Genomic DNA, 25,419 nt, shown 5'->3' with positions numbered 1-25,419 from the left:
AGAGTCACAGAGCTGTCCATCGTTTTCAGTATTACTTTCCTGACCTTTCCAAGACTAAAACAGTAGAGAAGTGGCTTGTCTTAACCCAGTGGTTGCTAAGCCTTGGTTCTCCAGAAATTTGGGTCATCAGCTCCCAGAATCCCTGACAATTTCCGGTGCAGGCTGGGACCTCTGGGAATTGGAGTTCAAATCATCTGTACAACCATAGGTTGAGAAGCATGCCTTGATTTGTTCTGACTTACTGGTCAGAATCCTATTTGTAACATGAGTGTGTATATCTTTCTTCAGACAGTGGACAATTCTCTTGCCCTTGCAGTCATCACCAAAACCTCTTCCCAGAAGTTGTCAAACATGGAAAGGGTTGCTGGCTACTTCGTACTAGGGAGGAGGGGAAGGCAATTCAAAACATGATGATGTGGGTGCACTGGACTCCTGGGAGAAGGAAATGGATGGCACACTCCATCATGAAGTGTTGTCTGATGACACTCACACTGGTCTGAAATGAATTGCTTCACCTCTTCCTCCTTTTATCCATTGGTAAGCAGCAACATCCCTTTCCAGGTCTTGAAAACCACTCAAATTGGTGAAGAAGGAAGAACATGGAATTGCTCAGAGTGAGCAACACTCCAATGTAAGAACCTGGTCATTGTGACCAGACTGAATTTAACTTGCTTTTTTAGTGTATATGTGTATGTGTGTTGGGGGGGGGGGAGTTGATCATAATTTACTGTGACCAAATTAACTCAGACTAATTATTTCATTTTATATGATTTATTTTACCCTGATAAAGTCTGATATAGCATACTTTATCCCTTGTGGGCTCTTGCCAACAAGAAGAGCACTCCCTATTTTGTCATCATGTTAGAGCCAAAGTTCATTCAGTGTTGGCAGACTCAGGACAGAGAAGGAAGAGTACTGCTTCACACAGTTAACAGTCTCTATGTAAAATGAATTCCCAACTAGGCCACCTTGAAGTGGTGAGGGGAGGGTTGCTTTTAATAGCTGCTTCTCATTATGGCCATATATCATCCACAGTACTGGTGACAATATACCTCTGAATACATTTGCTTGAAGGCATGTATTTATGTTCCACAGATAGATTTTCCTCAGTCATCCAGTTGAGCTTTGTGGAAATAGAATTCTCAACTAGACTGGCTTTTGGTCTGTTCTAGATGACCTTTGATTATGTCATGTCTTCTGTATTAACATATTTAATAATACAAACAACTGCAAATAATTTTTCAGGAAGATAAAGGCCCGGTACGCACTGGCAGGATGTCATGTCCTGGCGGCGATAGTAGGGCTTGGGATTGCACACCAACCTCACAGTCCTGAGCCCTACTATGTGTGGGTGGCACCATTACAGCACCACCCCTTCCACACAGGGGCTTGTGCATGATGTGTGGGCATTGCAGCGCCCACACATCATGCAAAGGAAGAGACATTGTAAGGATGTCACAAAGGAAGAGTTGGGTTGTCACAGCAATGCTGCAGGCCAAAATTGGGCGCTTACAGAAAGGGGTGGTCTGTACTGCACTAAAATACAGCTTTCAGAATCTTTTATTATCCATGAAACCAGCACACCCCTGAATGTTTGATTTCATTCTGCTTTTTCCTGCCGTGTTAAGATAGTAGGATACAGAAACAAAAACAAACACAGCTTCATTTATAGACGCACTTCATACTGACCAACAGGGTTCTAAGCGGTTTACAACTGAAGTTAATTGGCCCCCCAACAATCCGGTTACGCATTTAGCGACCTCAAAGATGCAATCCTTGATCAAGCATGAAAGCCCGTGCCTGTTATGAAACTCGCCAACCTAGGGGTCTGAGTAGTGCTGCAGTACAGGCATTTAACCACGGCCCACAAGGGCTTCGTACATCATACATACTTCCAAAGGTCTAAGAAGCCATGTCCTATAGGAACGACTTAGGGAGCTGGGATGTTTAAGCCTGGAGAAAGAGGTTAAGGGTGTGTATGATAGCCTTGTTTAATATTTGAAGGGTGTCAACATTGAGGAGGGAGCACTTTGTTTTCTGCTGCTCCAGAGAACGAAACACAGAAAATGGATGCAAGCTCAAAAAGAGATTCCACCTCCACTAGAGAGGACTCGACAGCGGCTGTGGCGCTGGAACACCTCCCGGAAGTGTAGTGGAGTCTCCTTCTGAAAAGGTTATTACAGGCAGAGCGAGCGGAAATGGCCATGGCCTTTGGGGATGCTTGATTGGACATTCCTGCCATGGCAGGAGTGGACGGAATGGCCCTTGTGGTCTCGCCAACGCTATGATTCTAGGGATTCTAGGGTACTTAGTTGGATATCTCATTTATACAGTACCAAAAATTCCTCCAAAAATCTGACCCCAAAAAAACTGAGTCGACTTATACACCAATTAATATTGTAAAAGAAGAGTAAGCAATAGGAGTAAAAGACACTTCAACCAGAGAAAAGTAATCACAGGCTCCTCTAAAAAGCCCTCCTTGCCAGTACTCAGCTATCCACAGGTCATAGAAAAAATCTCTGATTTTGGCTCCAAAATCTGCCCTGAACTTCATACATGAGGGGCATTTATCAGTACATATAAATAAAAAACCAATAATACTTTGTGCTTACAACACATACTTAGACATAACATTTGCTTTATGAGATCAAAAGTCTGATCACATCCACACTTTTACAACCACCACATGAAAAAAACTCTCGGAACACACCTTCTAACAACAACAAGATGAAAGTGATATCTAAAGTGACACAATGTGGATCGCAAGGCTTTCACATTGCGGCCATCCATCAGTTTTTTGGGGTCTGGCTTTAGTGCCCATGTCCTAGCAGAGTTTCTCCTAGAGTTTCACACAGGCCAATCGGCCATTTCAAGAATACTTTCTCTGAAAAGCCAGGCACAGATGCGTCAAAAAACCTCAGGAAAAACCTCTGCAGAACAAGCCACCCAGACCTGAAAAAACCCACACAAAAACTAGACAAATGTGGATCTCCGCCCCTCCCCCCAAGAATAGATCCATGCTCGTGGCTGTCCTCAGCCTGCCGAATGGTTTAAACGGGTATCCAACTGGAACAGATGCAGTCTTCTCAGCTACTCAGGATCAAAGTAACTTCCACACAGATTTTCACTCAAATGAGGGTTTATTGACTTTGTTGCTATTTACACTTTTACAGCAGGCTACTATACATCTATACTCTTTCAGAGTCCATGCTAGAAGCTTGAATGTGACATCAGTCTTTTTTCTCTCAAAAGATCAACCTTTCCCACCAAGTGGACACACCTCTTTCCCATGAAGTCACCATGCTACACAGGAGCATAACAATAATACATTTTGTTTATATTATGTCTCAGCAGAAGTCCTTGAAGACTTGTTCTTCCAGGCCTAGACTTTCTGACCTTCAACAGGAACCATTTTAAACCTTAGTTAACCATTGACACATCTGAACATTTTCAATACAATTTAGAAATATATTTTAACAGTATCAAACTAAATGACTATTTCCTCTAACAACCTGTTCAAATAGTGGCTAATCAGTTGTCCACAGGAAGTTTGCCAGTAGGACATGAGTGGAGCTGTACCTTCCATCTTGAAATTCCCAGCAACAGATACAGACACATATTACTTCCAGTAATGACTAGTACCTGGTTAGTAACCACGGATGGCCTCAACTTTTATTAATTTTGTCCAACCTCCCTTTATAATAATAATAATAGTTTATTTTCCCACTTCTCCCAGGCAGATCGAGGTGGGATTACAGTCCACTAAAATACATACATCAATACTTAAAATGCCTATAAAAACACATCAATAAAATTAATAGCAATTAATCTTAAAAACTAACTTTTCAACAAGTGGCAATGCAGCAAAGTTATACAATGGTCAGAGGGTATTTCTTACATAAAGTCAGGTGGATAAGCTCGCCAGAAGAGATCCCTCTTAACTGCTCTCTTAAACGCCTCCAAGGAGGTAATGAGACGGATCTCTTGCGGAAGACCATTCCACAATTTTGGAGCAGTTTCTGTAAAAGCTCTCTGGGAGGTCTGTATAAGCCTAGTTGATTGGTATTCTAACACATTCTTTCCAGTTATTCCGAGAGTGTGGGGCGGATTGTTTAGGGAGAAGCGTTCCCACAAGTAACTTTAAAATCATACATGTTGCCAGATCCTGTGGCGGTAGATTCCACAGTCTAACTATATACAAGAAGAAATACTTCCTTTTAACTGCCATCATTTAGTTTCAGTGGCAGATCACATGTTTTATTTTTGTGAAAGACTTTATTACCAGCATTGTCCATCAGTGTTGCAGACATGTTTAGTGGCAACTTTATTATACCAGACATGAAATAAATCTCTCCCACCCCAAATAATATAGACACTCAAGAAGGAAATAATAAATAATAATAATTGTTATTTCTATCTTCCCGCCTCTCCCCATGGATCGAAGCGGGATCACAACAAGGTTAAAATCACAATGTTAAAATTACAACAACATTAAAACCACAATAAAATGAAAACATACAACCTAAAAAACATCAAAACTAAAAACAATAGCATCCATCAATCAAGGGGTCAGCTGGACTCGTTCCATACTAATGATCTTCATAGGAGGTCAGGAGGATAAGCACGGCGAAAAAGTTCTGTCTTTACTGCCTTTACTGCAATCAAGAAACATATATAATTGTTGTGTCCTTTCATTTTCATTTCAGTGAAATTGCCTTTTCAACTGACATAACATTGAATGCATACATTAAAAAAAACCTTACTATATTATAGGCACTATACTGTAGTTTAAAACATTATGAAAGTATAGGCTATTTCCCCCCCTCCATCTGGGAAAGCCACAACACATCATATGTGGTTTGTAAAGTGGATGTATTGTGCAGTCTGTTGCTCTTCAAGTGCACTTGACATTCCCTTGATTTTATCACACATGTTAAACATATGAGCAACAAGTCTATTTCATTTATTTCATATCTCTGTAAAAAGAAAAGGACAGAAAAATAGAAAAGACAACAGCACATGAGAAAGTGAATAAGCCAGAGTATGCTTTTAATTTTGAATATAACTGTACCAGTGGAATTATCACTGCAGCTGTTAGAAGTACTTTTTATGTACAATCCAAGTAAAAGAGAGCAAATGTGTTTTTACTGTTTATCCTTGCTTTTTTCACCTAGCACTTTTTAACCAGGTTTCATGTACACTTCATTGTCTGAAACCAAGGCCTACAGCCCTCCCTCCCAACCTTTAGGGCAGTATTGAATCACATAGTGCATTCTACCAACTTTAAAATGTAACACCAAATGGTTTTAAAGCATGTTTACTTCCCAAGACATGGGGAACATTGTTCACATTTGATGACTCCTAAACCATTGATGACTTACATGTGCAAAACAGTCCTCAAATTTACAACAGGTCTTGCATCTCATCGCCTCACTTCATGAGATGTTCAGCTGTGCATCATCCAGTGTTAAGTGATGAGATGCAAAGGGATAAAAATGTGGACTCCCTCTCCTCCCTTCCTTCATTTATTTAATAACAAATAGATAAAAATTAACTGAACAAAAAGGAGTGTCTGAAATTTTCTCTTTAGCATACCAAGCACAAAACCTTCCTAAAACTTGATGTGTCATCAGAATTTCAATTTTGAATATATAGATTTAAAAAAAAGAAAAGAAATCTAAACATGCTTGAAAAGATACACTTTTTTAGAACAATGTCTGTTAAAATTTGACCTAAATGAGATGGAGTATTACAAATTATGGATACTGAAGGTAGTTTTCTTTCTATTAACTCTACAAGGCCTTTTGATACTGTTCTTTGTGATCATATCTGTATCTTGATTTTCCTTGTACAAGCTCTATATTATTGCCTACATTTTTGTAGCAGATTTGAAGTGGATCAAGACATCAATTGTAAATCCCATAGTCTTCTTGGATTTTTCATCTGGAGGAACATCTATAGATTGAGCCTGTAGCAAAATGGACAGAGAAGGAGGATTCAGCTGAATTTGCTCCCTTGATGAGAAAACTAAAGAAGTAAAACTTCATTTCTGACTGTAATCAAAACTTCTGCTGTCTCATGTTCCCTTCTCCTACACTGTGAATACAGTCAAAGACAGCTGTAAAAGCCTCCCAGAGATGCTCTCTATCCCTCCATCCTGCCACTGCCACCATCACCGTTTTCATAACTTTGGTGTTGCTGTTCATTCACTCCTGGAAAGAGTCTTAATTTTCTTAAAAACAACTTAACATTGAAGCCAGTAGAAGCTAGATTGATTTTTGTGAAATGAGTAGAATTAGAGAATGGTGTAGAATGAGGAATGGAAAAAAATATTTGGTTACTTTGGGTCACTTATAAAAAAAATAATTTAGCCATAAATCCAATATCCAAAATTTATCTAAATTTTTGCAAGTGGTAGATCTAGGCTTGGTGGGCAGGAATAGTGGTGGAGGTGGTGCTTGAACAGCTGTAGCAATAAATATTCATTTTGGATTATACTTGTACATTCTACTTTGTTGGCTTTATGAAAGAGGTGAATTAAAAATGCCTTTGATATGGATTCTGGAGAAATTAGTCAAAAAATAAACAAACAAACAAAGAAGCATCACTTCATGATAGGAGGATGTTTACAGAAATTACTGGTCCAGATGTTCAACCTGTGCCATTTCATTTGTTAGATAAACAAATAGGGAAAGGGATGGACAGTTGCCAAATCTATATGAGTTCAATTGCAGAATGCCTTTGCATCTTCTTGTTAAAAGGTAGAGCTTGTTTTTTGAGAGAAGGCTTTGTTTCTGAAAGCTGTTTGACTGAGATAAATACAATGTAATCATCGCTTTGTCTGCAAAAGAATGGCAGCAAGGCAAGTTTCATCCAAAACCCTACACTTTCCAAAATGTTCTATGTGAATTGTTACATAAAGGGGAGAATGTAGTCTGTTCTTCATGATTTGCCTTTCAGCAAAAATGCACCTCAGAGGGAGCCTATCAGTGTTAGTTAAAGTGGTGATTATTTCTGGTTTTGGTATCAGTTATTTGTGAATTGTACCACAAGCCAACTCTTCCCAAAATATTTCACACAGGGTCACCATAAGCTTGCCAAAAAGGAGTATTTTGTTGTTGTTGTTGTTGTTGTTGCTCATTTCCCACCTGAACTAAACAGCTGGCATATAAAGGTGGAATCATAACATTTTCATTACAGATTTCCCTCAGCTTCTTAACTTTAAGACCTTAAGACAACTGTAATTGAAATGCATATTTGCTTCATAATCTGGAGCATTGTTATGCCAAAGGTTACATACAACAGTTCTTGAAAATGTGACGGCTCAGTGCTAAAAGTTCTTATACTTTAAAAATCTACTAAATTCTTCAATTGTTTTTATCTTTTACAAATTTAGATGTTGTCATCCATATGAGATCTCCTATCCATTTGTACATTTAGAAACTAACTACACATAATTAGCGTCTAAAATTCCCTGGCAGATAATACAGTTGTATTTAGGTCTGAAGTGTGAGGTGGACAGTGAGGATAAGTGTAGAAGTTCTTCCCAGTCACTATTCTGGATGCTCTGTCCACTTGAAAAGTACAGAGGAGAGGTACAGTGGAAGTGCTCCCTGAGATCCAGAACTTTGGGAAAACCAGGATGTACATCTCAGGGAATATCTTCAGATATACTCCCTCATGTGTAGAGGGTGACTGGAATTTGAACAGTGAGCAAAGAACTAGCTTGCTTGTTCCAACTTCTCATTCCATCTGCATAGCACTAATGTTATTTTATCTACTCATTTAATACCAGAGGTGAAAATCTCTCAGTCTCTACTTTGCAAAGTTACCCAATTCCACCTGCATTTTTTCCTTTCTTGTTTCATACAAGGAAAGATTCTAAAGCAGACTATTAAACAGCCTGTGAACATTTAGAAGGGAATGCCATAATCACAAAAAGTCAACATGAGTTTCTGGGAAACAAGTAACACCAGACTAATCTGATCTCTTTTTTGCTAATTTTTTTTATAAAATTACCAGCTTGGTAGATGAAGGGAAGGCTGTGGATATTGCATACCTTGATTTCAGTTAGGCCTTTGTCACCTAGAATACTATGTCCAGTTCTGGGCACCACAATTCAAAAAGAATGTTGACAAATTGGAACATGTCCAGAGCAGGGCGACTAAAATAGTGAAGGGTATGGAAACCATGCCTTATGAGGAAAGACTTAGGGAGCTGGGTATGTTTAGCCTGGAGAAGATATGGTTAAGGGGTGGTATGATAGTTCTGTTTAAGTATTTGAAGGGGTGTCACATTGAGGAGGTAGCAAACTTGTTTTCTGCTGCTCCAGAGACTAGAACACAGAACAATGGATGCAAGCTCCAGGAACAGAGATTCCACCTCAACATTAGGAGGAACTTTCTGACAGTAAGAGCTGTTTGACAGTGGAACACACTCCCTCGGAGTGTAGTAGTCTCCTTCCTTGAAGGTTTTTAAAAAGAGGCTGGATGGCCATGTGTTGGGGATGCTTTGATTGTGATTTCTTGCATGGCAGGGGGTTGGACTGGATGGCCCTTGTGGTCTCTTCCAACTCTACAATACTATTATTCTATTATTCATATTGGGATGTAATGCTTTATGTTTTATTTCTGCACCCAGATATAGTGAAGCCTCTCCTTATGCGGGGGATCCATTCCAGACCCCCCCCCCATGTAAGGCAAATTCAGAGTAAGCACAAGCCCCAGTCAATAGAATGGGGCTTGTGGTTGGTGTGTTGTGGTGCGCTTGCGCCATAAGCACATGCCCCATTCATTTGATTGCAGCGCAGCTTCCACGTAAAGTGGAAGCCGCGTATGGTGTGCCCACATATGGAATGGGTGCACTGTATTTTATATGTTTTAAAAACTAATGTGTACATTTATTTGCACAATTTACCTAATTTATGTAATATTTTCCCCATTCACTAATGCATGCTTCTTTTTTCCAGTAACTCATATTTTAGCTGTTGGTATTTTTTTTTAAATGTATATTATTTTATATGCAATTTAGTTTTCAGAAATGCCCTGTTAGACCTCACAAATGTATAGATGCTAAAGACAATGTTGTCATTTCCTCACATGTCTTGGGAGGTGTAAAAATTCTACTTATGTCAACATTGTCAAGTCCAATAGAATTTCTTTGTATCCCTAATTTAAACCAATACAGTAAAAACTGTATGTAAAACATGAGGAGAAAAACACACAAAATGTAGCAGTTAAATTATAGCACCATTTTAAAGGACTTTCTGAAAAAATGAAAGCTTTTCATCAGGTTTCTTAAGGATGATAGGTAAATATTCACCACTAAAAGGGAATATCCAATGCCTCAGGGTGGCTACTGGTAAAATCATTCTCCCAGTTCCTTTTCATATATTATTTATGTGACCCAGGGGTCTCAAAGCAGGGCAGAAATGGTTCAAGGTTGTAAGTAATCAAATTGCCCTCCTCCCCCACCAAAAAAACCTTCCACAAATTATTGCAAATCCTTCCAATGTATTGATCTGCCTTATTTATATGGACCTTTTAGGTGTGGCTCTACATTCGGAAATCGGTTTGCCACAATTTAATACCTCTTACAATCGTAGAATCATAAAGTTGGATGATACCACCAGGGCCATCCAGTCATGCCCCCTGCCATGCAGGAAATCTTGCATTCAGGGAAGTTACTAGGGCAAGAAGTTGTTCAAATGTATAATATGGATAATAGCAGTTAAAATGCTTTAGGCCAAACTACATAATTGTGATCGCCTTAGAACCACTTTCAATTGTTTATCAATTGAAATGCCATCTTTAGCCTTGATGCAATTAATACATTGTTCTTAAGTACAATCAATAGTGTCCCACACCAGTGTGTCACCCGGTGCTGGGGGGGGGGGGCTTCAGGGGAAGCACTTCAGGCAGAGTCAAAAGAGGCCCTTCCCTCCCTGCTACACGCCTGCTCCGTGCAGCTTTACGCCAAAGTAAAGACATTTAGGGCAGGGAGGGAGAGGGCCTGGCACCCCCCCCATCCCTTCTCTACATGCCATGTGGGACAGGGGCAGGGGGGGGTTCCGGGCCCTCTCCCTCCCTGCTCCAGGTTGACCAGCAACAGCCAAAGAGAGGACTCCTCAGGCTAGAGTTTGCTTGTTCTGCAGCTGGAACCAATGGGCTTCTCTCTCCTTTTTGTGTAGTGCCAGCACCCAGTAGCATTACCAAGGAGGTGGGAGGCACTCAATGTGTGTCACCCCCCTCCCTTTGGTGGTGTCACCTGGTGCAGCTCGCACCTGCCTAGTGATGCTACTGAATACAATACAACCTCCATATCTATGGAGGATACACTTGCTATAGAAACATGAAATTACTGAACTCTATGTTCATTATTGAATGACTTCCAGTGGAAGTTGACCATAGATTTGTACTGGAGGATCTAGAAAATACTTAGAGACACCTCTCTAGGTAGTTCTAGGTTCTCTAGAGTATCTCTATAGGCAGCTTCTGCTGGAAGTGTAGCAAAGAATGACACAGAAGGACATAGAAAGTGCCCAGAGAGAATATATTTTGGTGTATGTGGGTAGTTGATAGCAATTTTCATCATCTTTCACTACTGGCTGTACTGAATAGTACAAATGAGAGTTATAGATTTTCTTGGCTGGTTAGGTGATTTTGAGACCAGCATCTAAGGCTAGTTTCTATATACCATATTGCATCAATCTTCAATATACTATTCCCCACAATAGACAAATAACATTAAAATAATTACGATGGCTAAATGGAAATGTCATGGAGCCCAGTGGCAATTGGTGAGGCTGAGGTTAGTTTCAAGGACTATCAGTAAATCTATCCATTGCAGCTGATGTCTTCCATTCCAGCAGACCAGTAATTTTTTTTCCTGGTTTTCATATGAACTTTATGTGAGCTATCAAACATACTGAACCCAGTCTCCCAGAACGAGTTCTGCATGTTGATTAGCCCCCTTAAAGTTTAGACTAAAAGGTAAAGCTAACAGCATACAGTCTATTGACAGGGAAGCATCCAGCTGTCTCTTGTTGAAAAGCCAGTTGTTTTCTATAGAAAACTATCTCAATAGTCAGGTACTGTCAAGGACGAGAACATGGGCTACATGTGAATACAAAATGAGGCAGAAATGTTCAGAAAACATAAGTAAGCACTTCGTTTGTGGTAGCTGGTATTTAAAATGAAATTATTACTTAATGAGGTATACAGCAATATTTTATTTAAAACCAAACTCCAGAGCTTCATATTCAAAGAAAAGGTTTGAAATCCAGTTTCAGTTTTGAGTTTTTAAGCTTTAGAGGATTGTTCAGTCTGATAAGTAAAGGTCAATGACTTTCCTATATGAATGTTCCCTCTGATCAAGACTCCCTCCTTCTCCACCCACATTGCTGTGCAGCCTGCCATATATGCCAGCCAAGTCATGCTGCTGTAGCTCCAGGAATTTCTAGGATGTACTCTAGGCCCTTGGGATGAGGAACAGATCTGGTAAATTCTTAATCAAGTAGCTAACATTACTTGTTACTCATAGAAAATAAACATAAGCAAGCTGAAAATTCTTTATAAACTATTTTATTTATTTTAAGCAGTCACTGCCACCAGTAATGTTAACCTCCTGTCAGCATGATATTGGTTGATTTTAAGGTATTATTAATGCTGTTGGAAAACAATTACTTGAAAAAATATATTAACTGCACATAAATATGTATGACAGCTATCATTACATGGGTTATGAATATGTTGTGCTTGAGAAATGCAAAACCAAACCAAAAAAGGGCAAAGAATGTGAATTAGAAGTATGTAAATATTACTTAGTATGATATAAAAGCTGCAGGCTGGAGAACTATGTGGATTCATGCCCTATTCATTTTGCCAGGAACACGCTGAGCCTCATTTTCTGTGCTGGGTAGGATGATGATTATCTGAGAGTAGTTGAACTGTCAATAGTTTTGTTTTCATAGACAAATCACTACCTAGTTGTGTTCAGACTTGGTAGTTTAATTTAGACTTATCTTGGTGTTTAGACTTATGTCTACAAGGATGGAGGTCTCATTAAGATGGGCCATCCCAGGAGGTTTATGGATCTGAATGGCTTTTTGCTGCCTTGACAGGAGATTCTACTGAGGTTTTGGTTGATCTCTAGAGAGGAGAAATACGGCTGCCCGATTCACCCAGGCAGGCTGTGTTGCCTCTGGGAGGGTCCCATGCCATCGCCTGCTCTCCCATGGGCCCTGCTATGCCCCAGCATGATTTTACTGGGGCGTGCGGGTCCACAATTGGATGACCAGAGGGAAAGAGGGGGGACTTCCGCTTCCCAGCAGTACGCTCTAGAAGGCTAGAAGTCCCTCTCTCTGGTCCTCCAGGGCAGCCTATTGGCTGGCTGGCCTGGAGGCGGGGCTTCCTCCCTCCCGGCTCCTCCTCCATATGGCCTATATAAGGCCACGTGGTATCTCTTCATGGCACCATTTTAACTTAGCTCTCCCACCCTCCCTCCCTAGGATTTGTGTTTTTTTTTTCCTGTCACAACTTCTGTGGCGGCAGCATAGGTCATGGATCTGTTGGGCATGGTTTCCAGGGCTGCATAGCACTGGATAAGGAGTCCTTTGGGACACAGGAGTGCTGAGAGCACATCGTGGCAGTGCCTCCTGGTGACTAGCACTTTGATTGAGAACATGTGATCGACTGGTTGCATGCCTGCAAGATGGCATTTCCATAGCCCCGATGTCATCCTGAAGCCTGGCTGTGACCAGGCATTTTGGTTCATCAAACAACCGGGGGGTTGTACGATGTACCAGATCCAGACCTCATGCTTTGGCCCAACCGTACCTTAATTGCTGGTTGTTTAATAAAGTTGTGGCCTTTCCTCCAGTTGCAGATCTTGGTTTATATTTTGGTAGCGCCCTCCTAAGCAAATAGCCAGAGTAGATACAATCTCTCCTGCATGTTCCCTTTCACAAAGTAGAACCAAACCAGCCCCCTGGTTTTCCTGGGATCTGGCAGTGATGAAACAAGTGAGAAGGTAACTAGAACAACATTGGCAGAAAATCCAGAACAAGTCCAGTTGAACAGGCTAAAGCTTATCTAAGGGTCTACTCTGATGTAATAAGTGCAGGGGGGGAAATCTCTGCCTCATCACCCTGCAAGGAGCCAGCAGAGCTGTTCTGAGTGGCCAGGAGTTTTTTTACATATTGGTCCACAAAGGGATAATCCAGCTGACTCAACAATACGTTGTGAGCAACCTGTCTGGCACTTTGCAAATAAAATTGTTGGGATCCATTCCAACATGGATGCTACAATATATACAGATCCAGGATGTAACTTTAGCCCCTGCTTTTCTACTAGCAAAAGACACATTTTAATTAGTACAGACCAAGGATATGGATAAGATTTTTATGGAGCTGAGAGTCATCTCAGATCAGATCCTTGCCTTTCCTGGCTTATTAAGAAAGCCAGAGGGGGACTGGCTGAATGCCTGCCATGCTATTTAACAATGTAACAATGGCGCATTACAGACTCGCAAAAAGTACGTACTAGGTACGTACTAGGGTTAGGAAAGTGCATCCTTTCTGGACGCCCTAACCCTAGTATGTACCTAGTACGTACAAAATGGTGGCGCCCATTCTACATGGGTGCCACCATTGGGATGTCACGACCACGCCGCCTCCAAATGGAGTGGCACGGAAATGACATCCTGGTGCCGCACGAGGGTGCCCGGGTGCCCTTTCAGTGGCACCGGAAGGAGCTCTGAAATGGAGATCCTTCCAGGTTTGAATCACTGGGTGCAGCTTTTACATGGCTGCGCCAGCGACATAAATGAGAAAGGGGCCAAGCAGCCCCTTTTTCTTCGTCCTTGCTGCTGTCGGGTGTCCTTGGGGCATAAAGCCCCAAGGACACCCCTTTCAGGCTGCAGGGAAGCGGCCTGGAAAGCGGCAGATCAGGGCTTCAGAGGCTGCCGCTGTGGCAAGTGAGGCCCCGATCCAGCAGGGAAAGGGGTGGGAACAGACCACCCCAAAAGGACGGTATGTGAGTCCATGTTGGTTCTGTTGGATCATTCATCAATTTTTGATACCTTCAACCATATCTTTCTGGACTGCCTGACCGGGATGTAACTCTGAGGTATTATTTTACAGTAGCTTTGTTGCTTCATGGAGGGTGAACCCAGAAGTTGGTGCTGAGGGACTCCTGTTCAGATCCTTAGCCACCGATCTATATGGTCCCACAGGGTTCAGTTGTGTCTGCCATGTGATTTAACATAAACATGAAGCCACTAGAAGAGGTTGTCTAGTTTTGGGGTCCAGTGCCAGCAGTGTGAAGATGATACCTCCTCCTTTTCATCCCAATCCAAGGAAGTTGTCTTGATTCTAAACTGGTGGCTGATAGCTGTAATGGACAATGAGGGCAAATGAAGTGAAATTTAATTCAAACAAGACAAAGGTCAGTTGAAAGGCAGATTAGGGATTTATTTTGTGCTAGATGGGGGTTACACTCCCCCAGTAAATACAGGATAACATCTTAGGAGTACTCCTGGACTCAACTCTGAGCCTGGAAGTCAAGGTTTCAGCAGTTGCCAAGAATGCATTCACAGAGTTATGGGTTGTGCGCCCATCCTGCAGATGTCAAATCTAGCAACAGCGACATATGCTTAGTTACACCCTATTTAGATTAATGTAATACATTCTACATGGAACTGCCTTTGCAGAGTACTGAGAAACCTCTGCTAATTCAAAGAGCTACAGTCAAATTATTAGCTAGGTGTGGCTGCAGGGACCACACAATTACCTTGTTACAACTGCTCCACTTGCTTCTAGGTTTTTCCATGCCCAATTCAAAGTGGTGGATATGACCTACAAAGCCCTATGCATTTTAGTTCCAGACTATCTGACAGAGCTCCAAAACACACTGCAGAAATAATCCAGTTTGAGACTGCTTTAACTCCCCTGGCTCAATGCTAGGGAATTCTTGGAATTGTAGTTTTGTGAGACATTTAGCCTTCTCTGTCAGAGAGCTCTGGTGCCACAATATGCTACAATTCCCAGGATTCTGTAGCACTGAGCCAGAGGAGTTAAAGCTGTCTCTCCTCATAAAGCATTGTTTCCAGATCCTTAACCATTTCGGTCACCTGCTTCTGGAAACAGTCCAACTTGTCAACAACCTTTTTGAACTGTGGTGCTCTTGTTGTACTTAAAAGTGACTTGATGCTTCAGCCATGGAAACTTACAAAAATATCAGTAAGAAAGTCTCCAGCTGTGTGAAATGCTTTTTTCTGTATACATATTTCTTCTAGCAAATAGAATGGGGAGGGGCAGTTAAGCCTAAAGAAAAACACCTGATATTCTAGTGTCTGAAAGTGGTATTTAAAAATAATTTTGGGGCTACAGTTATATAGAATTGTTTGGTCAGATCAGAATAAAATGCCGCTTACAATTTGAGTCATAAGTCTGGTGCTTTAATGTTAAGAAAGCAAGCATTGGCTTCATTCAGGGTCATCTAATGTGACCTGAACATAAATGGAAGTGCATTAATCACACTGTATTTTTTTGTTTCTCTATCATGTTAGCATGTACTATGCTTCACTGCCTTGAGTCCCTGTATTGGGAGAAAGTCGGGATATAAGAAAATAATAATAATAATAATAATAATAATAATAATAATAATAATAATAGTGTAGGCAAAATCACCCGTGCAAGCCTCAAAGAAAACTATTAAAGGCATGGAGGAAATTTGAAGTACAGTGGGAGGAATCTTAGAGAATGTCATGGAAAAGGATACATTCAACAGTACACTGATTATTGTTATTAACAATGGACCTCCTGGGACTCTTTGCCCATAATAGATTCCAGCCCTGTCATATGCCTGAAATACAAAAACATTATCACTGAGCTGCAGAATCTGGTAATAATAACACCGCAACATCATAATAAATAGTCAAAACTCTCTCTTCCTTTCTTTTTTTGGTCCACTTTTTAATATATCAAATGTATTTCATTGCTTACATTATAGTAGCAGATTAGAAACATCTGCTCTTTTGCCACCAGTCTGCTAGCAAGAGAAAGTGTAACTCATTTTCCTCCAGGCCATGCTGCTTCAAGGCTTGGGTAAGAAGTCTATAATCCAGCTGTTGAGCATTGATACTGGTCCAGGTTTATACTCAGGAGCCCTTCAAATGGAAATACCACCTTCTTGCCAAGGATTAGAACAGTGATAAACTCCATTTGCTTTCTCTCCCCCTCCACCCTTCTTTTTCTCACTACTCTAGCTCCATCACCTATTACAATAATTAGAAAAGACCGGACATCTCGGAACAGCGTGTCTCTCTCTTGGCAAGAACCTGAGCATCCTAACGGTATCATCTTGGACTATGAAGTCAAGTACTATGAAAAGGTGGGAAGGCACAGCAAAGGGGTCAGGGATGGGATGGGGAGGGAATTCAGTTTGGTCACAGAAAAAGAGTAGGGTGAAAAGCTGAAAGGAAGTGAATATAAAATTTGCTTATGGGTTCGTTTCCAAATTCTTTAAAATAATCTCAGCTGTTGAAATGCAAAACAACTTAAATCCTCATTATCCTAATAATTTGTCATATTAAAGCTAATGATACCAGTGTTCAGTAAGTTTAATAGTTTAAAAACTGTTTCAATTGCTGACAAAATAATTTATGATATAACTGGACACACTGTGATTACTTTGACAATAAGAATTTCACCTATTCTTTTAAGTTCCATTTAAGTAGAGTAAAAAAACAAACAAAACGTGTTTGTGATCTCGTAGGATATCTGTGTTTAGATATCAGTGACAAAAGATAATATATTATTCAAAGTAATACTTACCTTTCCGGGCAAATACATATAAGCAGGCATTTGGAAATTCTGTTAAAGCACAATAGATGCTAATATTCAAAACATAGGTCCAAAACACAGTGCAGAAATAATCCAGTTTGACACGGCTTTAACTGCTCTGGCTCAATGCTAGGGAATTCTAGAAAATGTAATTTTGTGAGGCATTTAGCCTTCTCTGTCACAGAGCTCTGGTGCCATAACAAACTACAATTCCCTAGCACTGAGCCAGGGCAATTAAAGCAGTCTCAAACTGCAATGTATTTTGGACCATAGTGATGTTAGTCTGAGTCAGCATGCAAAGGTATCTTATAGCACCTTTGAAGCTAACTGAGGAGCTCAACAGACCACCCCTTTCCTATCAGGATCGGGGCTGCAGCAACCTCACACCGCAGCCCCAATCAGGCCTTTCAAGGGCACAAATAGGAGCCACAAAAAGCGGCTCCTTTTGGCATCCTCAAAAAGGTGCCATAGCTACGGTGGTGCAGCTATGTGGTGCTCCTTCAGCGCCGTGTGATCTGGATGCACCGCCGGAGGTGTATCATGACGCTGCACACGGTCTAGAGTTGTACAAGGCATCAGGGCGCCCTGGGGGGGCGGAGTCAGGCATGCATCAGAGGACACTACACTCTGACTCTGCCCCCAGGCCGCCTTTCAGGCCAGTCTGTAAAGGGCCTGAGAAAAGAAAATTTGTACCATGAGATATAGTAAAGGACAGTCCTAGTTTCTTAGCTAACGTTTTATTTTGAGAGGGCTGATACATAGAAGCAACTGTTGCTTTACTTCTCATACATCAGAAATTCTGCACCCTGTTATCACCATCTCATAAGTAGAAAATGCCCTATGCTGTCATGAAAATCTTTATTAAAGGCTAGGAAAAACTATCTAATGCATTTTTCAGTACATTGATTAAATGGGTATTTTCATTAGAGTTCTACTTAATGTAAGCTTTCTCTGTTATTTTTTTTTTAAAAAATGTTTTTAAAATATTTGTGAAATTCTATACTATTAAAAAAAAACACCAAAGGCTGCAATCCCTGCATATTTACTCACACAAATAAGTCCCACTGAACCTTAATATGCTTCCAAATAGTGCATATGTTTACACTGCAAAACTAGCATATCAACCAAAAATTACATTGTCATTAAAATATTTTCATAGTCTTAATACTATTTTTTTTAAAAAAAAACCTTGCAAATAGTAAGAACAAAAAAGAAAAAAGATTTATCCTCCTCCTCTAACTATGGCCCATTCCGGACAGGCATATAGTACGTCACCAGGATGTACTAGGGTTAGGAAGGGGCGTCACTTCCTGATGCCCCTAACCCTACTATGGACTGGGTCCATACAAAATGGCGGCACCCGTCCACATGGGCACCGCCATCTTGACGTCGCGGACGCATAGCGTCCAGACGTCGCATGGTGCTAATGATGTCGCAAGTGCGCTATTGGTGCCTTGCAGCATCATTAGCGTGCCGCGGAAAGAAGCGCCATTTTGGGGCTTGTTTTTGCTCTGCGAGGGAGCCGTGCAGTTTAGGCGCTGCAGCTCCTTTGCGGAGCAACCAGCAGCGCCGGCAGACCGCCACTTTTAGGCGGTCTGTAACGCGCCTTAATAAACTAAAGTTTAGTTATTGTAGTTTAGCTATCATTGAAACTCAAAATTATTACAAGAATTATTAAAAGAAAACCTATTTCTTTGGGGTCCTTTAGAAGTATGGGCAGCTAGTTACTTTAATATTCAGTAATCCCCCCACCCAAATTTGACATCAAATTAGGATAAGTGAGTTACAAAATCAGAGCATCTTTGCCTTACCTGAAGGACATACAGTGTGCCCATGTCATGCACGGGCACGCTTTACGCAGCTTTCAGCATACGCTGAAAGCCACGCAGGAAGGAAGGGGCAGTGAGTCCCATAAGGACTAATGGGGTGTTCGCCCATGGCGTATGTGTGCCGCCACGCTGCCGCACAGCCACATGCACAAGCCCCATTCATTTAAATGGGGCTCGAGGATATGCGGAATTTGCATTATGCAGGGGAGTCTGGAATAGATCCTCCACATAAAGCAAGGGCGCACTGTATCTACATGTCCATATGGACATATTTGAAGCATATTTGTAACTTATTTGCAGTTCACAACAGATAATGTGTCCCTATTTGCCATCTTGTCTACTGTCCCTGTCCCAGTGAAACTGTGTGTGGGGGTGGAGGTGGGGGGGAATGTGTGACACATGGTCTAGCAAGGTGTAAAAATATGATGGACCTTATCTACACTTTTAGGTTCAGTGTTGAAAAATATAATTTTCAGGCTGTAGAAGACTTTTCAGAAGTGAAGATCACTTTCATCCATTTCCTTATGGTGCATCTATATTCCATGCATCTTAACCCGACAAGGGACATTATATCATAGTTCTTCAGCCATTTTTTTTTAAAAAAAAAATAACCATGAAGGAGTCACAGGAACTTGTGTGCTATCGTTTTGAGTCACTTTAGAGATATGCTGTTTAAATGACACACGCATCTTAAGAGGCCAGAAGCTGCGCCAAAGCTGTGTTCTAGTCCTTAGGACTGGAGCATGGCTTTGGTGTGGCTTCCAGCCTCTTAGGATGCATGCAGCATTTAAACATCATACCTAAAAAATGACCTAAAGAAGCTTTATTTTGGCCTTATGTTTGCCTAAATATTGTTATGGTGCTCTGAGTAATTGGAAATTCTTTAGAAAATACTGTAACAGAGGACTTCAACCACATTTAGCCCAATGCTGTAACACTACTTCTTGAAACCATTCTATTTAACCATGTGGAGGATCGGAGGAGAAGGGGGTGGTTTGCACATACCCACTTCCTGTCCATTCTTATGATTTTCATAACTGGCTGACTAGGGCTAAAGCGTGGTGTGATTTCTATGGATAGGATATATGGAATGTATCTAGAGAGCAGGGTTCAATTCCATGCTTGGCCACGGAAATCCTCTGATTGACTTTGCAAGTCACACCCTCCCAGCCCCATGATAGGTTTCATTTAGGCACACAACAATGACAACAACAACATTAGAAGCATGCAATGGTATCATGCCATGTCAAACCTGAATTAAAATTTGAAAGAAAACCCAAAGTCAGAGTTGTACATCTTCATTATGTATCTGATTCACAGCATGGTGGCACTAGTGGCTAGGAAAATTATATACCTTTCAGCATTTAGACTACAAACCAATATATTTGCCTGGGGTAAACCCCTTTGAACATTGTTGGACTTACTTCTGAAGAAATATGCATAGGACTGTGGTGTTAATTAATGAAAACTACAGAAACCGAACTAAACATGAGCTCCTGTCAACAACTGTGTGTAGCCGAATTTCCTATAGTTTCACAAGTACATGGCTACCATCCAGCACCTTTTTAACTTTTAGGAAGGAAAAGCAGCTGCCATGTTAGGAAGTTGGAACTTAGTTTTATTCAACAAAGGTCAGCTTTACAGATCTGCTATACAGTACCCCTGAGTCCAGGTGGACTATTTAAGATCTAATGCTTTCAGATCAATGACAAAACTAAGTCATTTCCCTAGCAGTTAGGACTTAACTTTTAAAGCACTATAATGTAAGGAATAGAGAAGACATAGCCAAGTTTGCTAAAATGAATAGTTTACCTTCAGGTGTGTTATTGGCAGCAAAAGTTGTATAAAAGTCTGAGCCAAATTAATGCAAGATATCCATGACTGGAATTTCCAGTTAGCTTTTTCTTCATTCAGAACAACATCAGGGTTGTAACTTTCCCATATCCTGATCCCAGTGCCCTCTTACTTTTAGTATTTGGCTTCCTTACTTAAATAATTCCCATATCGGAGAGCACATAATGTCCCAGTTGAAAGAGCTCCACTAGCTGCCAGTTTGTTTCCGGACACAAGTCAAAGTGCTGGTTATGAACTATAAAGCCCTATATGGCTCATGTCCATGCTATTTGGCAAACCATATCTCCCTGTATGAGCCGGCCTAGGCTCTGAGACCATCAGGAGAGGCCTTTCTCTCAGTCACACAACCATCACAAGCATGGTTGGTGGGGGCACGAGAGAGAGCCTTCTCAGTGGCTGCCCCTAGACTCTGGAACTCCCTTCCCAGGGAGGCCAGAATTGCCCCATCTTTGTTATCCTTCTGCCGGCAGGCTAATACCTTCTTGTTCCGACAGGTATTTAAAACAGAAAGTTTTTAAAGAATGAGCTAGATGTTGCATTCTTTTAAATGTATTTGTAAACACATTTATCTTTCTAACATGTAATTTGTTTTTATTTTTAACATATAATTTGTTTTAAAATTGTAATAATTTAATTCTATTTTAATGTACTACTTTTGTATGCTTTTAATTGTTCTGTTTTTTTAATATTTTAAGCCACCCTGAGTTCCAGTTTGGGGGAAAGGGTGGGAAATAATAATAATAATAATAATAATAACAACAACAACAACAACAACAACAACAACATGTCACATGCTTCAACACGACATTATGATTCTACCTTTGCCTTTTCTTTAGTAGCCGCAAGATCTGGAGATTTCCTAGTTTGCAAAAAGGAATCAATTTTTCAGGCCCATGTCAGTAAAAATAAAGTCAAGTGAGGTGCTAAGAAAATTTATATTTGGTTTTATTTCCCCCCATAAACTCTTCAGGAAGCAGAAATCTTGCCACCTTGAATCCCATTTTGGGAGAAAGGCAGGATATAAATACCTTAAATAAATAAAATAAATATATAAATCTGAGGGGAGAATCCTCTTTTCTGGAAAGCTGGGTGTAACAAGCAATATGACATAAGACTGAAGAGGAGCAAAACACTGTCTTCATATTGTCATCATAGAATGAGGCAGAGGAGGTCATCAAGATGGATGCGACTCTATTTTCTCTCATTGGTATCTGATCATATCAGTGTCTCCAAGGAGGTCAGATAAAGAGATTTATATGACCATATTTACAAATCTTAATAATCAAATTCATTTTCAAGAATGGGCATCAAATGTGGAATCCCTTTCACCATTCTGGGAAAAGAAGATAACAAACATGTGAATGCAATTATGTTCCACTCTCAGTGCTTTTTATCCAGCCAAAATAATATAGAAAGGAACTCTTGTGTAAACGAATATCAATATGTTGTGATGCCCTCATTGGTGTTGGTGCATTGGTTTTTAATGTGACAATTTCCTTTTCTAAAGCAGGAACAAGAGACAAGTTACACAATTCTGAGAGCAAAAAGCACTAACGTTACCATAAGTGGTCTCAAACCAGACACAATGTATGTTTTCCAAATCAGAGCCCGGACTGCTGCAGGATATGGGACCAATAGCCGCAAGTTTGAGTTCGAAACCAGCCCAGACTGTACGTATTTTTTTTAAAAAAAAATGATTTAAAATATTTTCCTGTATAATTTCAAAATTATATGGCTGACCAGCTTTATTTCCTCTCTAGTACAGTAAAATGTGATTCTATATTTATGATCTGCCTTTCTGGCTAACGTGCCCATAAATTTTTATGTTTTGTCATTATTTAAAACATGCTATGAAAAGTATACTGTAGAATAGTGCAGGTGGTTTTCCTACTTTCTCCTACCATATCTTATTTATTTTGTCAGAATTAAATGAATCCTAGACTAGATGGCAGGTCCTGCCAGAAAATAAATTTAAAAGATCTGCAATGTCATAATATTGTTAGCTGACCCTGTTGACTCTAAAATTTCTGAACTCCAGAAGAACTGCAGTCTCATTTTCCTCCTGTCCACAGAATAGTGCATTGCTTTCATTAACTCTAAATATAGAGGTTTTTCCCAAGTCAACAGTGGAGTGGATTCATTAGGAATGGGAAAGTAGTTTTTCATGCAAACTGAAGCTGAAGGAAATGCGGCTGTTGCATGCCCATTTTATATAAAACCTGGATTACTTCTGTACTAGGGCCTGCAGCACTGTTTGTTGTGTTATTCTCGATCACCTGAAAGTAGAATTAAAATGATGTTTCCACTAAGGATGCAAGGAACATTCTTACTGCTGATTATATATAGCCAATCACCATGTAATTTTAATCACATGTGAGAGTGCAACACATTACCAATAGCAAAAACAAACAAGGAAACAAAAACAAAAAGTTAGTGAAATTTTCACCAAGAAAAGCCTTGAAATGCAAAACAAACTAAACAATCAAAAATACACAACCACTTTGATAATCTCAGTCAGCTAGGAGAATATTTTTGTTGTGGTTGTTGTTCTTGTATGCCAGAATTTTTAAAAAGACATATTTATCTCCCTAGATTTCACGTGATATTTAATATAGTTCTGTAAGAGAGAGGGGGGAGGGAGGGAGTCCCTGTCATCAAGCACTTTGAATGTCATTTAATGACGTCCCATTCAGCATAGCTCACCTACAAAGTTAATTAGTAGCTCCCTCCTTTGGCTTTTTCTGTTTTCCTGCTTTCATTTCATCTAGTAGGACTTAGCAGGCAAATAGTCTAACTGCACTTTAATTACTTTCTATGAATACAGGGAAATATAATAATTATTATTTTATTTGTTCTTACTTGGGAATGTAGATCCAGGTTGTAGTCCCTACTAAGCCATGCAAACATAACCTTAGAAAATCCAACTAAACTGCTATTCAAACTCATAATTATCTCCCTAGAGATATCACACTCCCTCAGCCTAGCCTGCCTCACAGGTTTATTGTGATGGTGAAGGAAAAGAAGTATCAAGTACACCAATTTAATATCATTGAAATAAAAGTATTGAAGAAAAATAACCAGTAGATATGACTTCTGCCCAAGTATCTCTCAGAGATACTTCCAAAGATGGATTGGGGCTGCAGGAAACACACACCGTAGCCCCAAAAGGCCTTGAAGCTGGCCGAAAAAGAAGCGGCAAAGATCTGCTCCTTTTTCGGCCAGCAAAAAGCCAGCTTTTCCCTTCCTGCAGCAGTTTGAAGCTGGCTGTAAGCCACTCCAGGAGCATGCAGCATATAAATGCCATGCTACTGGAGTGGCTGCCCAGCTTCCGCGTGGCTTCAGAGCATCATCAGAGCATGCAGCGTATAAATACCACACTCTCATGACACCCAGAAGTGAGCTTTTTTTGGCCCATCTCTTCAGTCCCTCAGAGTCCTGAACTTTTTCTAAACAAATCCTGATTTTACTAAATTTTTGCAGAAAAGCTAAAAAAAAAAATCTTCTAACTATAGCCCAATACATTCACTACCCTCACTTGTATTAATGAACAGTGTCATTTTAAAAAATCATATTAGCCCTACAGACCTGTTGAAATCTAAATTATTAACAGTGCCATCCTTTCCATACCTGTAAGTAATTCTAGTAGAGTTCAGAGGCTTGTTCCTGGGTAAATGGCTATAGAACTGCAGTCTTAATCCTGTACTCTGTTCAAAACCTAAATGTGGTGGTATTAAACCATTAGAGTGAGACTCATTTCTTTTGATACTATTATTGAAAATATTTGAACACATTAATATTCAAACTGTCCGTCACAGCGATAATGTTCACTACTACTTATGGACATATGTCCATTTACTAGCTAGCCTTGAATTTTGAGTATAAAATGAATTTTGGGAAAGGGAGGAGGAAGGAATTACTGGGTTATATATAATATAGATTAAGCCACAGATTTGTTGTTGCTGTTGTGTGCCTTTAAGTTTTTTCTAATTTATGGCAACCCTAAGGTCATACAATGGGTTTTTCATGGCAAGATTTGTTCAGAGGGTGTTTGTCCTTGCCTTCCTCTGAGGCTGAGAGAGTGTGAGCTGTTCAGTGGGTTTCCATGACTGAGAAGGAATTTGAACCCTGGTCTCATAGTTCAGTGTGCAAACCACTATACAACACTGGCTCTCCCTGCCACAGATACTGCCATGTTAACATCATTCTTACAGATTCCTCATAGGGCCTGAGTGTCTGAAGTGTAAGGAGAAGTTCTGTTGAGAGAATTTAATTTCTCAGAAAAATATAGAGAATTTTTTCAGGAGGCCAGGCAGTCTTGCCCTTGACTATGTGAATGTTTGAGATCTGTGAGATTTTTAAAATTCCAACTCTTTCTCAAAGGTAGCTGAGGTCCTTATTTAACAAATTACTGTTAATGTTGGCCTTCAGCCTTTGGATTACATTTTGTAATACACAGGGAGTATTAGTAATAATCCATGGCATAATTTATGGGGAAATCTTGTAGGAAAATATGTGTTTGTGTTATAGAGCAAACTTGCAGGTGAATATATTTGAAGTATTTGAAGTTGACAAAGAGTTTTATGGAAGAAATTGTATTTTTTATTATTCTAACATGATTTTGTAACAGATTTTGACTGATCACTTTGCAATCATGGAATTAGATTTGGTTATTCATATGTTTTAAGAACTGTTAGCATCTGAAACTGTCCTATCTCTTGCATAGTGGTTGAAATTATGAACATGAGCAAGCCAAGATGCAGCCCTTTTAAAATCGTGATTTTAAAATCAGGTATCCATGAAACACCAATAAATCTCTTTTGCACCAATGGTTTTGTTTAATTTTGACCACCCTTGATGGTGTTGTGGTGTGAAGACATTGATAAAGCTACAAAT

The 25,419-nt window shown here is 40.1% G+C and overlaps 1 protein-coding gene across 3 annotated transcripts in view; it reads left to right on the top strand.

The window, feature by feature from the left end:
- The window catches only part of LOC121917186 (ephrin type-A receptor 3), a 295,195-nt gene that overhangs the window by 208,734 nt on the left and 61,042 nt on the right, over positions 1-25,419 (top strand). For 2 of the 3 annotated variants that reach the window (XM_042442909.1, XM_042442911.1), the window contains exons 6-7: positions 16,267-16,391; positions 22,034-22,196. In XM_042442909.1, coding sequence (XP_042298843.1) covers positions 16,267-16,391; positions 22,034-22,196 — 288 coding nt within the window. The remainder of the gene's footprint in view (positions 1-16,266; positions 16,392-22,033; positions 22,197-25,419) is intronic. The other variant, XM_042442910.1, reaches the window with a different exon arrangement.

Source organism: Sceloporus undulatus, unplaced genomic scaffold (assembly GCF_019175285.1).
Source record: "Sceloporus undulatus isolate JIND9_A2432 ecotype Alabama unplaced genomic scaffold, SceUnd_v1.1 scaffold_12, whole genome shotgun sequence".
NCBI classification, from domain to species: Eukaryota; Metazoa; Chordata; class Lepidosauria; order Squamata; family Phrynosomatidae; genus Sceloporus; species Sceloporus undulatus.
This window is presented reverse-complemented; position numbering and strand designations above follow the sequence as displayed.